Source organism: Neolamprologus multifasciatus, chromosome 16 (assembly GCF_963576455.1).
Source record: "Neolamprologus multifasciatus chromosome 16, fNeoMul1.2, whole genome shotgun sequence".
NCBI classification, from domain to species: Eukaryota; Metazoa; Chordata; class Actinopteri; order Cichliformes; family Cichlidae; genus Neolamprologus; species Neolamprologus multifasciatus.
The window spans coordinates 15,144,652-15,161,254 of record NC_140454.1 but is presented as its reverse complement, the minus strand read 5'-3'; the positions used below and the strand labels follow the sequence as shown (position 1 = coordinate 15,161,254).

Sequence of the window (16,603 nt, the reverse complement as noted above, 5' to 3'; positions counted from 1 at the left end):
CCTGCCATTGTGTTGTGCTTCTGTTGTGGATTTTGCCATTTCACCAAATACAAAACTGGTTTTTAGTTTATTCTTGTATCTGTGAGTCCTGCATTTGGGTCTTCTTCCTGCTACCAGCAACAGTACGAGTACAAAAACGATTCAATAAGATCTAAATGCCTTGACACATACATGGATACTTAATTAAAATAAATAACACAAAACAGGAAGCAGGAAGGTGTAATACTGAATATGTTTGAGATGTTATGCCTGACAGGTTTGTTCACCTATCACATGGATATGATAATTCTGGGCTTTTAATGATTTGTTTCACAAGCTTAATTTCAATTTCTTTATTCCACACAAGCTCAAAACACTTAGCAGGGGTTGAGGTTGTAGCTTGAGAATCCAGAGTTTATTGTTAGTAAACCGTTATCTTTTCTTAAGCTGGTTTTAATGCATGTTTTGGGATCATTGTCCTGCTGAAACAGCCAGTTTTATCAGATTTTTAAGTCTAGGCAATAGTTGAAGAATTTGGAGGCGGTGCTCCTTCATTCATATATATATTATATATATATATATATATATATATATTTTTTTTTTTTTAATGTGTGTTTTACAAACCACCACATCTACCCCATGAACAAGTGTGGTTTTAGTCCTTCTGAGCACAGGAAATTATGCATTTAGTTAAATATAAAGAAAAGAAGGTTTGCACAAGACTTTTGCACAGTGCTATATATAGTTGTAAGCTATGTAATCTGTTTGGGGAGGGGGAGAAAAAAGAGTCCAGGATGCACTCATATCTTATTGATACTTTTATTTAAAAAGCTTCATGTTCCCTTTGAAAACTTCAAGCATATCTCTCAGTGCTAAAGCGTGCACAGCATCATGTCCTCTAGGAGTAAAATATGATACAGCTGACAACTTTGGCAAAAACACATTAGGCAGAGCTCTTTACAAAACAAACAAAGGAAAGCACAGCACTGTGAACAAAAACGAGGATAACTCAATTTATCGATGCTTCCTCCAAACACACAAAAAAGAAAATAGTGCCTGCAGTCAGAAATCACTCGTTTTTATAAAGAAACAGAGGTTGATATTGGAGTGTTTTATGCCCTGCGTGCAGGCTAACATATGTGCACACAGGGACGGAGTGGAAAATCTGAGACGAGCCAGATGTGTCTCTTATAACAGTTTGAACTTGGAATATGAAAACATGGACATCCTGAGTTCACACAGTAAGAGGCACAGAGAGTCTTCAAAATAAGTCCTCTGTTCCTTCATGTCAAGACAAGAAAAACATGTTGTGATACACTGTGAAATCAGATTGCTTGGTTTATGCTGTGAGAATGATGTCTGATATGCTTTTGTGCGTATTTAAAATGTTTTTTTTATGGAAAACTAAAAGTAGAGAGCTAAAAGAGGATAAAATGACTTGAAATAACAACACTCAGAAAACTGAGATAATTCTTAATACTTCTTATGTAGTATTTTCGGTTGGCTTTACCCGGGGCAGCTGTTTAGTCACATAAATAAAAGAAAAGAGAGACAAAAAAACGAAAAGGCAAAATTTCAGAATAGAGGCAATTTTTACGTGCCGCTACGGCAGCGTGTTGATGACCGATGACCCCAATCACACGTCCTGGACCTTCATGGCCTCCTCTGGCCAGTCGTATGTGTCCAGAGTGAAGGAGTCGTAATCAGAACTGTAGGTCTGAGACAGCACAAACGCCTCCTTGTCCTTAGGCTCCGGGTACACTGAAGCAATGTTGTTTCTGTATGCGTAGTTGACAATCTGGAAAAGGAAGAAACAAAAGGAAAAATGGGGATTTTGGACACTTACAAGGGGCAACTACACCTGATGGGGTAGAGCAGGTTATCCGCTTATTCCTCCCTAAGACACTGAGCCTGAAACTTCGAGGCTGAACCATTTCTACTTTCTTTTCCATTTCTTTTACTGTACCTGAGCGATTGATTCTGGATAAAAAAAAACCACTAGGTCAGAGAAATGAAGATTAACATATATTTAAATGCCATGAATGATTACTGTTCAAACGTAAATATCACAATATACATTTTATGGCAAATCCCAACTTAAGAATTCAAAAATTTATTTAAAAGCCCAGTGAAGAGGGCAGTACCCCACACTTACTACTGCATGAGATTGAGGTTATATGTTTCAAAAGTACCAGCTTTCCTACCTTCACTGCGATCTTGAAGGACACCTCTCTAATGGTGTTGAGAGGAGGATAAAGCCTTCCCTCAGCCAGGTGCTCCTCTGTGACCATGTTGGCGATCGCCTGAGAGAAACAGACAAGGACAGCCAATTAAATTATTTTGAAGTAAACATAATAAAGATTAAGTTTGTCTCAGGAGAGAAATCTAAACATTTACATGATTACTATGTACGGTTTAAAGAGAGAGACATCACTGCGCTGAAAGTAAAAATAAATGCATCTAAAAATCTAGTTTTTCAAATAAAATCCTCATCTAAATATGCGACGTACACACAGTAATGGTGGAATGTACCTCTGCAGTGGTGAGGAAAACGTCATCAGATATGTGGCGAACTCCGCAGGCTATAACGCCCAAAGCGACTCCAGGAAAGACGTAGGCATTGTTACCCTGTCCGGGGTAGAAGGTGCGTCCATCTGCCAGCGTCACCTTATGAAAGGGACTTCCACTAGCAAAGATGCCCCGACCCTTGTTAAAGAGAGGAGAAGGAGCAAGTTCACTTCATTAATGATAATTAAAATAAAAAACAATGATGGAAAAGGTAAAGCATGCAAGAATGTGGTGCTCTTGTATATGCTGTGAATGCTTCATGATTTCATTTACAATTTACAACATTATATAAAATATAAGTAACAACAGAAGTGTCTTAAAGCCTTATTTTAATCACAGTAGAATGCAGAAAACACAGATGTTTAAACTGAGAAAATGAACTATTTTATAAAAAAATATCTGCTTTTGACTTTGAACACATCTCTGTAAGGGTAGAATGGGAGGAACAAAAGTAAGCAGTACTAAAAAGAAACAGCTGGATGGACATTTTGCAACTAATTAGGTTCACTGGCAACAGCTTAGTAGCATGATTGGGTTTAAACACAACTTCTCCAAAGTAAACATCTGGCAACATGAGGTTTCATTTACAAATTCTGGAACATTTCAGGATAATGTTATGCAATGCCAAACTGTAAAAACTTCAAATAACTCAATGTCAACAACAGATTCTGAGAAATCTGTGCAGAAGGATCAGGTCAACAATCAATATTGGATGTCCGTGACTTAGAAAGACACCACCAGTGCTAAAAGATTTTAAAGCAACATATGCCTTACATATTTCAACAGCACAATGACAAACCACATATTGGGTCTACAATATGGCCAGCATGGCTTTGTAGCAGAAGAGTGCGGGTGCTGAACTGGCCTGCCTGCACTCCAAACCTTTCATTGGCTGAAGACGCCTCGAGCGTCACAAAACAAAAAACATGACGAATCCTTTATCAGACAAGAATGGGTCAGCATTCCTCTCCTGAAAGTCCGACAGCTGGTCTTCTCAGTTGCCAGATGTTTACAGAGTGTTGTTAAAAGAAGAAATGATGCCACACAGTGGTAAACATAAACGCTGCCCCAACCTTTCTGAGACACGCAGCTCCCATCAAACTAAAAATGACCTTATTTTTTTCTTAAAATTGTACATTTTTTCAGTTGCTTTTTCCGCTCTATTGTGAATAAAAAATGAGTTTTTGAGTTTATTTTACACAGCATCCAAACTTTGTTGGAATTGGGGTTGTAATTTTGGGAGGGTGAGTTGAGTTGAGCGTTACCTCTGTGAGCTTGTAGCACTGCTCTGCTGTGCACTCGGCCTTGCTGGTAGGATTACTCAGAGCAAAGATGATTGGCCTCTCATTGAAAGACGCCATGTCTTTAATTATCTTCTCTGTAAAGGCTCCTCCAATTGCAGCGACACCTTTTCCAAAACGAGAACACACGAGGTTCACCACAACAACGGCACTAACACGATGTATCAATGCTGTCATTTAAAGGACTCTGATCCTGGTTTAGTGAAATCTGTTTAAAATTAAAGCCTCAGTTTTTAGTTTTTAAGTTAGGATCCATTTCTTTTTGTAGTTATCTTACTTTAATTAAAAAAAATTATAACTTGAATGTTGAAACAACGCTGTCTTGTCATCCAAGTGGTTCTACAGTTCTGGCAGTTCATCAAACATGCAGTGTTTGGAAATTAAACCAATAAACATCGAAAATACTGTTGAATTTGATGAACTGGGTTAAATGAAAAGAGAGAGAATTAGTTGATTTGTAGGAAATTACTAAGGTGTTACTCTAATAAACAAAGCTGGATGCAAGAAATTCACCTTAAATAGCTTTCTGTGTTTTCTTGTACCTGGTTGGGAATTAGTGTAAATGGTTAAATAAAAAAGGTTAAAAAAAATAGTTTTACGTATGACACTGTGGGTGTTTTTAGCCTTTAAAGTAATACAAAGCTAAAAAAAAATCCCAGGATTTATCCACTGCATGCACTTCACTGAAGTAAACTCACCTATAATGGCAGTGGGTTTGATGGTGCTCACCACCTCCTCCAGTGTTCTGATTTGTGCGTGCTCATGAGCAAACTCCTCCTTCTCATGGTTTAGGTGGCTTCTTCCCTGTATTTGTGTATAACGATCTTGTTTCACGACTCCACATCCAGCTGTTTTTTGCTTTAGGAAACACATGAGGAAGTATTTTACCTTCACAATGAGGCCCTTTGAGTCCACCATCCAGATCTTCTTGGCAGCTTCTTCTTTACTCAATCCTTCCTTGGCCATGGCCATTATAAGCAGATGAGCAATACCCAAAGCAGCCTGGTGGGGAGAAAAAAGAAAAGAAAAATTCTCCATCTGCATTATAGTCCCCACTTTTAGATACAAACCTAATCTCAATAAATATTTAGGCTACGGTGGCACAAAGGCAGTTAGTGAATTCTGAATGCGATGCCAGCACCACATTTAAAAAAACTGGGATTTGGGGGTAATGCTAGAAAGTAATGCAAAACAAATTGAGTTAAATTGTAATGGGAGAGGGTATTTAAAAAAAAAAAAAAAAAACACCAATAAAAAAAAATTACACAGAGGAAGAGTCTATCAGATTTAAAGATGGAGATAGCTGGACCACTCTGTGAAAGACTTGGTAATGAAATAGTCAAATGAAGGACATTTTTATTCATTGAGTTCTATTGACGTAGAACCAAATCATAGCGATAGTCACCTCAAGGACCTTTAGACTGTAAAGTAAAGACCTTACAATGTTAGAGAGAAAACCCCCAACAACAAGATGATCCTCTATCAGCAGCACTTGGCGACAGTGGAAAGGAAAAACCCCGTTTTAACAGGAAGAAACCGGTGGCAGTACCAGGCTTAAGGAAAAGGAGTCTTTTGCGTCGATTGGTTGGTGGTGATGGGAAAGAGAAAAAGGAGAGCCCAGAGAGATGAGGGTGAGGAATAACCAAGGCGAGAGAAAAGCCAAATTTTAATGACATCCAGATGTGGTGTATAAACATCTGAGGCAATGTTCCAAAGAGATAAATGGAGAAAATTCACTCATGGGAAGCCACCCAGCCTCTTAAGACTTCCTCTGAGTCACCTATTCCAGCACTATAACTATATTTACATCATTACGGACGAGTTACGACAATACCTGATCAGCCTATTACAACTGAGAGGTAAAAAGTAAAGGATATTAAGCCTAATATTAAAAGACGAAATGGTGTCTCCTAAAGCCAAACTGGCAGCTGGTGTTCTCCAGGTTATCACTCCAGGAACCACAAAATTCAACAAATTTTCACCAAAGAATTTGTGGATTTCATGATGCATCCATTCATTTTATTCTGCTTATCCAAGATCAGCTGATTTTATGATTTATTTTTATCAAAAGCATGAGATAATTCTCTCTGCGAGAGACAACACAGAACCTTAAATGGTTGTGATCTTTAAAGCAAATCCCATTTATTATTATTTATTTGCTAATAAACCATTTGCCAGTCTATTTTTATTAACAACAACCAATGCAAAATTTTAAAAAGTAAAGAAAAGACATAAGAAACACCCGTCAGCCGTCAGAGTTGTCGGGCGGAACATGAACAACGAATAAATAACTACAAATAAAAATGTTAGGAACATCTTTTTACGTTTTGTGTTCCTGAAAAGAAAAGTTGCTTGCTATATTAGAATATTGAATTTATAAAAATCACCAAATATGTGATTTAGGGCCTAGCATTACAAACAGACGCTGTGCTGCAGTGTAAATAACACCCTTAAAACCACTTTCCCTGGTGGCTGGGCTCGTTCAAGATGGAATGAGGTGAAGTGGAAAACTGTCCCATGACCCAAAAATCTAAAACTGAAATTTTCCAGAAAGTTATGGATGCTGTATTCTCTAAGCTCAAAAGAATAACAACCATCTTATTCGTCAGTTCGCGCACATTTTGAAAGCTGGGACGCTACAGAGGTGCATTAGTGGACATGTCATGTGAATCGCCACATCAGTGCACCATTAATGGCAGACTGTAAATACAGTTCATACACATTTTTCAGGGTCAAATTCAAGCACTTTTTAAGAACATTCAAGGTCAATTTTTAATGTTTCACTTTGCATCACCTCAGTAAGAGCTTGTAAAAATTTAAACAAATCATCTTAGGTCTTTCTTAGGTCATCCTATGTCTTTTGTTCTGTACAATATCTGTATTTGTACAGCGCTTTACTTTACTAAGGACCCCAAAGCACTTTACACATTCAGTCTTCCACCCATTCACGCACACATTCACACACTGGTGATGGCAAGCTACATTGTAGCTACAGCCACCCTGGGGCGCACTGACACAGGCGAGGCTGCCGGATACTGGCGCCACCGGGCCCTCTGACCACCACCAGTAGGCAACGGGTGAAGTGTCTTGCCCAAGGACACAACGACCGAGACCGAGACGACCGACAACCTTCCGATTACAAGGCGAACTCCTAACTCTTGAGCCACGATCGCCCAGTGGGGACATGGGGACATTTCATTTTTGAGCAGGAAGCTCCCCCTTTTTGTTATACCCTTAAGATCAGGGGTCGGCAACCTGCGGCTCTTTAGTCCTTATAGTGCGGCTCCGCGTGGTTTGGGAAAATAATAATTAGAAGTATTTAGCTGAAGTGTATTTTATTTATGTTAGTTCTTTTTTTTTTTACTTGTAGTTCTAAATTGGAAGATTATTGTGATTTTGCAATATACAAATAAAATAATATTTTGTTATTTTTTCATCGCTCAAAATAAGCGTCACACTCGCGGAAGCCGGTGTACCCGGCGAAATGCCGTGCATTTATAGAGACTTTCAACCCCAAATAGGCCAATTATGGATCTTCGGCTCTTTGGGTCTTAAAGGTTGCTGACCCCTGCTTTAGATGAACAGAGTTTTTAATTAAATACATATTCTTTAATAAATGTTCTCTTTTATAAAAAGTAGGATAATTAAAAAAAAAAATTTATTACAGCTCTATTGCGTAGAAAAAAAACTGTCTTGTTTTCTGTTGTCTGTTATATAATATTAGGGATGTTTGTGACAATTAATTTCTTAATCGGCTGGACTAACCAATAGTCCACAACTAGGAAACACTGAAATTTTAAGTTAAGTTTGAAAACAGTTTTAAAAAAAAATACCCCATTCCAAAATGTCTTGTGACAATCTCATTGGCTTAGGGAGTGATGATGTCATAGGGAGATCTTAAGAATCTTAAGTCCTTTGATGTTTTTCCTTAAGTAGGGGTGAGAAACAGCAAGTTTTAGTTCGTTTTAGCAGCATCTGTGTTTGCAGCCTACAAACGTTCACCACAGAAACATTTGTAAAGCTTTTAAAAGTCATCGTATAGAAACTCAAACATGTTTCCAAGAAAAAAAACAACCAATTCAAAAAGATTACGCCGCCTCTCCTTCCTGGCGTGGCCGGCCAATTTCCCCAAATGGCGTCTCATCCTTCCAAAAGGCATTAGAGGAGAGTAGGAAGGAAAACTACCTTCTCCAGAAAAAAATGCAACAAATTGAAGACGAGAAACTTAAGCTGGAGGACAAGTGTAGACGAATGGAAGCCCAAAATAAAGAGCTGGAAGACAGACAACAGCGCCAGCCGGACATAAAATTTATTAATGAGGGCTGGGGAATAAAGTTTGCTCAGACCCGAGAGCAGATTGTGCACCTCATTAAAGAAAACAAGCAAAAGAGTGCAGAACTAAAAGAAATGACCAACCAGCTCCAAGACAAGAAAACGATGACTGATAAGATACAATGGGATCTCCAATACATGGACCGAAGGCATCAGCTCCTCCAAAGACAACTCCATGAAGCTGTGGAAGAAAAGAAAGAATTCCTCCAACAGAAGGAAGAGCATGACAAAAAGCAAAGAGAAATGCAGCACGAACTGAAGAGCATGCAGGAAAAATACCGAATGCTGACAGAAAGCCTGGATCAAACACTGCGCCAAAATAAAGACCTTCTTCAACAGAAAGAGCAACAACAAGAAAGACTGATAGAAGGAAAACGTATCGTCCAGGACTTCGAGTCTAAAAATCTAAAACTGCAAGAGTTTTGTAATCAGCTGGAGGACAAAGCAACTAAAGTGGAAGAAGAAAAGGACAAACTGGAGAAACGGTGCTCACAGATGCAGAAAAGGATCGGGCAAAATGCGAGAAACAACTCAGAGCTTGTTAAGGGGATTTTGGTGGAATTCAATAACTTGAGGCGTGAAAACACTCAAATGCAGGCACAAAAACAACAACAAGACAAAATACATGAAGACCTGCAGCTCACGCTCCAAGAAATCCAGAAAAGAAACGAGCAGTTAGAAGACGAGCACAAAGAAGTACAACAGAGAAATGCAGACATGCACAAGGACAGGCTGATACAGGAGGCAACATCCAAACAACTCAAAGACAAGCTTGAAGAACAACAAGCAACATTGGAAGAGGTGAAACAAAGATGTAAGAAACTTGAAAAGCAAAACACAGAAACAATCGATGAACTGAGAAATCTCATCCTGGAGAAAAAAGCGCTCGTGGAAAAGTGCATGAAAAAAAAGAAAAAGTGGTTCCATTTGTTCCGGAGGAGAGACGCTACTGCTTCCTCACCTGATGTAGCCTCGTCTTGCTCCACCTCTGTTAACCCCCCCAACCAGTCCCAGCAGTTGACTGTCCCCTCCTGAGCCTGGTTCTGCCGGAGGTTTCTGCCCGTTTAAAGGCCGTTTTTCCTCCCCAATGTCGCCAAGTGCTTGCTCAGAGGGGATTGTTGGAGTTTTCTCTCCTCTGCCTTTTTTCTTCATTTATTTGCTTGTTTAACTTTTTTTTCCCAACTTATCTAAATAATAAACCAATTGAATTTATCCTTTGAGTATTTTTCATCTCATCTTTACAGAATTTTTCCAAAACATTTTCAAACATTCAGATCTGTCTTTTATTTTCTTCTTGAAACCTAAATGGAGAAACACATTGTGCACGCACTTTACTTCTCAAAGAAAAATGCTGCTTTCTCATTTTTTTAATGTAGTGCTGGCATCAAATTACAAATCTAGTGTATAGCATGTTTTCTTCTTCAAAACCCAGTAAAATCTGGTATTTTGTCTTTCAAACATTTTTTTTTGTAAAAGTAAATGAAACCCTTTGTAATTCCAATTTGACAGAAGGCACTGTTTTCCTATCTCTCTCCGGGATTAAGGACGGTTATTTTTGCTCCAAACACCATAAAATTCTAGAGAGCAAATCCTCTTACCTCGCCTGCCCCTTGGAAGACAAAACTGTGGTCTGACAATTTGTTCTTGGTGATCTTTAAAGCTGCTAAGATCCCTGCAACAGCTACAGAAGCCGTGCCTGCAGGAAAAACAAAACACTCGTGATTGCAGTCTGAAGTCTCTCATGATCTCTTACAGTGAAACGCTGTACAAACAACAAACTGAAAAGGATTCGTATGAAAGTGGTCAGGTACAAGAATGTAGTTGAAAATCAGTGGAAAAAAGCAGTCAATGTCCAGAGAAAACCCTCAGGTTAACTCTCACCTGAGAGGTGAGAGTTAATAGTTAACAGGTGAACTGTGAGTGCACGATGACAATACGGAAAGTAAAGATGGTGAAATTTAAATAAATACTTTTTGATGTGTTGAAGTGAAACTTTGTAACTACTGAAAGAAAATTAAAGGGGCAACATTATCAGAACTGACACTGATGTTTTTAAATGTCCATGTGTGGTTTTCTTCAGCTAGTATGACCAGTTACTTTAATTACAAAGCATTAGTTTGATTTTATTTGTATGACCTGCTTCACTGTACCAAACAGCCAGAAAGTAGCTGATCTTGGACTTAAGAAGTTTGCTGAAGCAGCAGCTATTTGATTTCCTCTAAGTAACCTGATGCGTTACAGTCACGAAGATAAAGTTTTTCTGATTTCCTTTTTGTCGCAGAACTAAAATGATGATCATCACTGGGGAAAAGTTGGTGCTTTATGACTTAGGCTAGTGAGGGCAAATATAACCGCCTGTTTAGAGTAAGCTGCTTTATTTTTACTTCTTTGTTTCATTTTTAGTTTTGAGTCTTCACAGAATCTTGATCTGTGTTGGCTACGTTTACGTTTGCTGTCTGAAGCATTGTATTTCTGAAACAGAAATCCTGAAATGAGGAAGATTTCAGAAATATGTTACCCAACTGAAACCATCAACATATTGTAGTGTATATTATGAAAGGTAAGACGCTCCTGGCTGTAACGCGATGGGTAATAAAGCACCTTGGATGTCGTCGTTGAAGGTACAGTATCGATTTCTGTACTTGTTGAGGATGCGAAATGCGTTGCTGTTGGCGAAATCCTCAAACTGTATGAGGCAGTTCATCCCGTACCTGTGGAGGAACAGCGTGGTTAGTCTGACATCAGCACTGCCTCCTCATCCTTCATTCACCTGTGCTTTCACTTACTTATCTGTCACTGCTTGCATGAACTCGTCAATCAGTTCGTCGTACTCCTTTCCTCTGATTCTCTTGTGCTTCAGCCCAATGTACAGAGGGTCATTGAGCAGTGCCTGAACAGAAGGACGTTTAACGGGTCAGCAAATTAATCAAAGACTTAAACCGTGCATGCATGCATCGGCATCTGTAAACTATTGCCAGATCTTTGAAATTATATCAGATGAACCAGGTTTTATGAGCTGCTATACTATCTCATAAAACCTGATTGCTCTGAGGTCATGCTCACCTGGTTGTCTGTGCCAACATCCAGTAGCACAGGGAGACACTGCTGTGGCCGAACCCCACCGCAGGCTGTGTAGAGCGCCAGCTTCCCCACAGGAATGCCCATCCCATAGCTGCCCAGGTCCCCCAGGCCGAGGATACGCTCCCCATCAGTCACTACGATGGCCTGTGGATGAAGGCAAACACTTTCACTAACGTGTCTGAGACATTATTTTCTCAGAAATCAGCAGGCGCCAGTTTAATTGCGTGCCGTTTACCTTTATGTCTTCTTCTGGCCAGGAGTTGAGCATCGTGGCAATGTGACCTCGGTCATGGATGGTGATGAAGAGTCCTCTGTAAATAAGTCAAGTGATGATACAAGTAGTTAAATCTGTTTTCCAACTAACACTGATGCCAATGCACATGCACAAAAACGGCACAAAAATGAGCCCAGAACAAGGGAAAAAACATTTAAGCCCATGCACACGGTGGGGCTCAAATCTAACCCATTTATTTTAATTAAAGCAAATATCTAACCCAGCACTAGTAAGGTGTACCTAATGAAGTGGCTGATGAGTGGAATGAAGTTTACCTTGGTCTCCTGAAGGCGAGTCCATATTGCTGGCAAGCCAGGCCGACAGTGGGAGTGTAGACGATTGGCATGAACTCCTCGATGTCAGAGGTCAGCAAACGGTAGAACAACTTCTCATTCCTGTCCTGTAGTGTCATCAACAGGATGTACCTGAGACAGAAAAAAACATTATGATGTGTTTCAGAAACGCAGTAGGCCATTTCTGATCTGAATATTTCTGTATAATTACAATGTGTCTAGTAAAAAAATTCCCTAAAACCCCTTTTAAAAATTATTATTTTTTTGCATATTTAACCATTATTTGGCTAAACGCAGTGAGATGCTGGTCGTTTGATTCAGTGAACCACTTTGTTCAAGACTGAAATCTGGACAAAATTTTGGGAACTGAGGAAAACTTCTCCCGTGGTTTTGTGCCGTTCTTGTTTCATGTAAGATTTCAGTTGCTCAAAGGTTTGTGGCTGTTTTAGACTGCAGGCAGGTCGGTTAACACTCTGACTCTACTACAGGGCCATACTGTTTTTTGAAAAGCACCGCTTTGGTATTACTGCATTTTTGCACCATTGTGGCTTTAATATTTTAACCAAACAGTTTTAATGACTTGGAAAGAGTCACATATGATGTGTGAAACAACCACAAGTCTGGACACTGCTTTGAAAGCATTTAGCGGGAGCCCTGATAAGCAGCATGTTCAGTGGGACAACCTCACTGAACTTCTGCAGCTGTCGTGTGGTTTCCATCTTGAACAGCACCAGCTTTATTGTTAATGAGTCTGTTCTCTCACTTGTCCAGAGGATTGGTGCGTGTTTCGTAGCTCTTCATGACGCGCAGGACTTGGACATCCTGGGACAGGAAGCAGGGGGGTAGCAAGCCGTGGATACCCAGTTGTAAGCGCTCCTCCATGGTGAATGCCATTCCCTGTAGGGCGGAAGAAGGCCGATTATGCAACGCTAAACTAAGTAACCAACTCAGTCAATCCAAACCACAATGACTCATCCTTTAGGCATCACAATGTGAGCTTAATTATGAGTTAGTCATATACAAGCACGGTGGCCTTTTTCATGTTTTTTCTTTATGTAAACCGGTTGCCATCTTTGCACTGAAAACAAATGCAGAGCAAAAAGAACACGTAGTAAACAACAGGAGAAGGAGACTGACGTTTTTTTTTCTGGTCAGCAGACTTGTACCCTTCTGCCTTCTGGTTACAGTTACTGCTCTCCTCCCTCTACGCTGGCATTCTTCCCACAAAGAGTGCTCATAGGTGGGGGTGTGGGGTTTAATCTATTTATTCTGCCCAATAGTAAAGGGAGCCTGAACCAACTCCCCTGTCAGCTCGACTTCTCTTTCCTCCTCGTCCCTTCCTTTGATTCTTCCTCTAGTGAAAACACTGACCTACATGGGGGGAAAAAACTGGCCTTTCTAGGCTCAGCTTGTTTTTCTGTGGGTCTTCATGAGCCCATGTCCTGCAAATTATTCATGCTGGCAGAGTGGAGGGTGAAATATGATAGTGCTATTTACAACTATTACTCCTAGAGTTATTACACAAGCTGCATGCTTTGCATTTTAACTGCGAGTTTCACGCCACGTGGCACCACCGTGCTCGACAATGGGTTCTGCAGCTTAGGGCGGGTCGTTAAATGGAAACGATGATTCATTAGTACATTAAATAACAAAAAAAGATTAGCGTTGAACAGAAAGAAGGAAGGACAACTGTATGGAAAACATTTTAATGTATTCCTGGAAGCAGAGGTGACTGAGAAGAAAGTCACAGATTAACAAAGATGTGCAAAACCTATCAGAGCGAGCAGGTAAAGAGGCGCTAAAGTAAACCCATTAAGGTGACACTCCTCACCAGGAGTTATAATCAACCCACGTTACACACAGCATGTTAGCACACGGAGGAGAAAGTGAAGCTGAAAATGTGGGCTTGTGTGTGAGCTGTAAAGTGCTATTATCTTAACCTTTAAGCAGACCTTATCATTGGTAAAAGATTAAAAGCTGTAATATAGTTTTACAGCAGAATACAGCGAAGGGTACAATGAGATTCACATGAACTAATTCAGTTAAATGTGTTTTTTTAGTTGGGTGAGGGAAGGGGGACTGATTTGGACTGTAACACTGTGTGATCAGAGCTCATCTGGTTTCTATGGAAACACTGAGTGCAGACTGCATACTGTCATCTGTGCTGGAAAGGACTGTTTAACAGAAAGTTTCAAACACAAAGATTTCACTCAGTAGTTTGAAAAGTTGCTTTTTTTCCATCTAAGCGGGGCTTCACTTCCTGATTGCTTGGACTTAACTGACCTATGAATCAGCACGTAGCTGCTGACTCGACACCAGCGCTGGTGGAAGGAAACACGACAGACCTGATATCTAGCAAAATCTGGTGTTTTTGCAGTGCTAGCAAGGCACAAAAAAGTACTCTCTCTGTGAATTCACTTTTTGAAAATGGTGACAGTCTATGTATTTATTACACTCCACAAGGAGAGACAGAGGCAGAGTATGACAGATGTTACAGGAATCTGTAGAAAGACCATTCACAGTTGTGTCAGTCTACTATGTTGTATAAACAGTGTTGGGAAGGTTACTTTTAAAATGTATTCCATTACAGATTACAGAATACATGCCCCAAAATGTATTCTGTAACGTATTCCGTTACGTTACTCAATGAGAGTAACGTATTCTGAATACTTTGGATTACTTAATATATTATCACGCTGTTTACAACTACATGAATGTACTATTGCTGTGATTTATTACTGTTACTGAAGGTCCGCGGCTCCGAACCGTAGTAAAGGGACCTCGTTGGGTTCTGTGTCGGGCTCGTAGCTGAAAACTAGCTTTACTTTGTTGTCTGGGTCAACTTTGCTAGCGAGAGACAGAGAGAGGCGTTGAAAGGCTGCTCCAACAGAACTTATTGTTTTTGGAGGAAAACACGAACACGGTGTGCATAATAGCTTACTTACAACTGGGCTCGTCAGGCACTCTTCTTGGCTGCAGTGGTTATTATTATATTTACATGCTTCCAGCTCCCGTTTTTGCTCGTACTTTTCCTTTTTCTCCCTCCCTCGCTCACAGACACATAACGGGTACAGCAGTCCATTCTCCCTGCAGCACGGACTGCGCTGCCTATGATGCTACATTCTTTAGAGCTATATCGGTAGCATTCTGCCTATTAGCTTAGCACAACAACAACAGGCGCTCTCTCACCCAGGAAACACGCAGAGAGAGCGTAACCCTGTAACCATGGCAACCGTAACGCTGCCGCCTGGAACAACAGAACGTAGCTGTCAAACAAAACCCAAACAGGCCTGACCCGCCACAATATGAAACAGGGAAGTACCGCCGTGTAATCCATTTATTTCAACAAAGTAACTGTATTCTAAATACCACCCTTTTAAACGGTAACTGTAACGGAATACAGTTACTCATATTTTGTATTTTGAATACGTAACGGCGGTACATGTATTCCGTTACTCCCCAACACTGTGTATAAATAGGAAGTGCTGTGGCATTCATAGTTTACTTAGGAGCAGTTCAGAATGTGATATTTTTATTGTACTCTCTGTTTATGTTCCCTCACCATCATACATGGACATCATGTTGCCTGTAGACACAGCTGTGTGACCCAGGCTGGGTTTAAGAAATATGGTTCCTTGCAGTAGTTTGACATTGAAGTTAAAAAAGTATATTAATGTCCTTTGTTATGGCCTTAAAATTATGTGCTTGCTACTACCTCGATGCCTTTTGTGATGCTTTCCCCCCCCCCCCAAGCGTTGTTCATAAATGTCAAATCTTTGGTCATTTTACTTTATGTTACACACCCAAGAGAAATACATTTACATTACAATTAGGCTTTGATTATGAATGCACTATCAGCTCTGGCATGTGGCCTCTGTGTGTGTGTGTGTGTGTGTGTGTGTGTGTGTGTGTGTAATACAAACAACATCACACACATTATTCATTAGCTGTGTTACATCAACAGAAGCAACTAAAATCATTAAAAGCCACACAACAGGCAAATCACATCTACATGGACCTAAAGTAGAAGTGACTGATCCATAATAATAATAATAAGCATAATCTGCAGTGGAAAACTCACTGTATGCCGTCATTACCTGATATTAAACATGTGCACGAAGCATTGTAAGATGTGCTGCTTGCCTCACTCTGGATTGGGGAAGCTGTAATACAGGAGAGGCGTGTGCTCACCTTGTTGAGGTAGGGGTTTCTGGTGATGTCGTAGCCCCTCTTCTTGGTATTGACGCTGGGCTTGTGGCTTGTCCCGGAGTGGCAGACCCGCACAGCTTGGAAAGAGGCCCTGTCGGCCGACAGGACCCCTATCATCCCGCCTGTGGCCGTGCGCCTGCACAGGGACAGTGCGGCTCTTCCTGGGAGAGAGTTCATGCTGCCAGAGGGTAGCAAAGACACAGAAGACATGCTGTGAATAACACGGGTTCAGCTGATCCTGCACTGCAAGAGGGTCTGACCCGGGTCACCAACTAAGATAAACAACAGGTGCTCCGGTCTCAGCAGACCTCACACATACAGTGATAGCACTGAAAAGACTCAGTGATGAAGACTAAAGCCGCTGCGATAGGCACGTTTTTACAGAAACCTTGCTCCGTGGCGCTAGCTGCTGTTAGCTTTCTTTACCGGCGGAATGCTGTCAAGCTGCTAATGCTAGCTAGCATGTGGCTAATACTTCGTTAGCCGCTGCCCTCACCTGGAATCTACAAAAGCTGCTGTCCACCTGACTTCTGTCTTCACAAGCAGACGCTGTGTCTTCTCTGGCC

At 40.5% G+C, this 16,603-nt stretch overlaps 3 protein-coding genes across 3 annotated transcripts in view; 1 reads left to right on the top strand and 2 right to left on the bottom strand.

Annotated features, from left to right (window-relative positions):
• rpl24 (ribosomal protein L24) overlaps nt 1-16,603 on the bottom strand; it is an 86,459-nt gene that overhangs the window by 23,142 nt on the left and 46,714 nt on the right. The window lies entirely within an intron of this gene.
• On the bottom strand, nt 785-16,215 carry me3 (malic enzyme 3, NADP(+)-dependent, mitochondrial). Its single transcript, XM_085136411.1, has 14 exons — nt 16,020-16,215; nt 12,592-12,725; nt 11,811-11,960; nt 11,497-11,572; nt 11,244-11,405; nt 10,967-11,070; nt 10,782-10,891; nt 9,779-9,876; nt 4,737-4,850; nt 4,547-4,652; nt 3,813-3,955; nt 2,512-2,685; nt 2,184-2,282; nt 785-1,777 (listed from the first exon to the last, which is right to left on the bottom strand). Exons 1-14 carry the CDS (start codon nt 16,212-16,214, stop codon nt 1,616-1,618), a joined length of 1,827 nt encoding a protein of 608 aa, XP_084992537.1. The 5' UTR covers nt 16,215; the 3' UTR covers nt 785-1,615.
• On the top strand, nt 7,929-10,647 carry LOC146500494 (uncharacterized). The gene has a single exon (XM_085136417.1). It carries the CDS (start codon nt 8,049-8,051, stop codon nt 9,213-9,215), a length of 1,167 nt encoding a protein of 388 aa, XP_084992543.1. The 5' UTR covers nt 7,929-8,048; the 3' UTR covers nt 9,216-10,647.

Excerpts from the sequence above, each read along its gene's own strand:
- LOC146500494 (XM_085136417.1), top strand. The coding sequence starts at position 8,049 with ATGCAACAAATTGAAGACGAGAAACTTAAGCTGGAGGACAAGTGTAGA.
- me3 (XM_085136411.1), bottom strand. The coding sequence starts at position 16,214 with ATGAACTCTCTCCCAGGAAGAGCCGCACTGTCCCTGTGCAGGCGCACG. Across the intron at positions 11,406-11,496 it reads GGCCAGAAGAAGACATAAAG|GCCATCGTAGTGACTGATGG; the intron begins GTAAACGGCACG and ends CTTCATCCACAG. Across the intron at positions 4,653-4,736 it reads CAAAGGGCCTCATTGTGAAG|GGAAGAAGCCACCTAAACCA; the intron begins GTAAAATACTTC and ends ACACAAATACAG.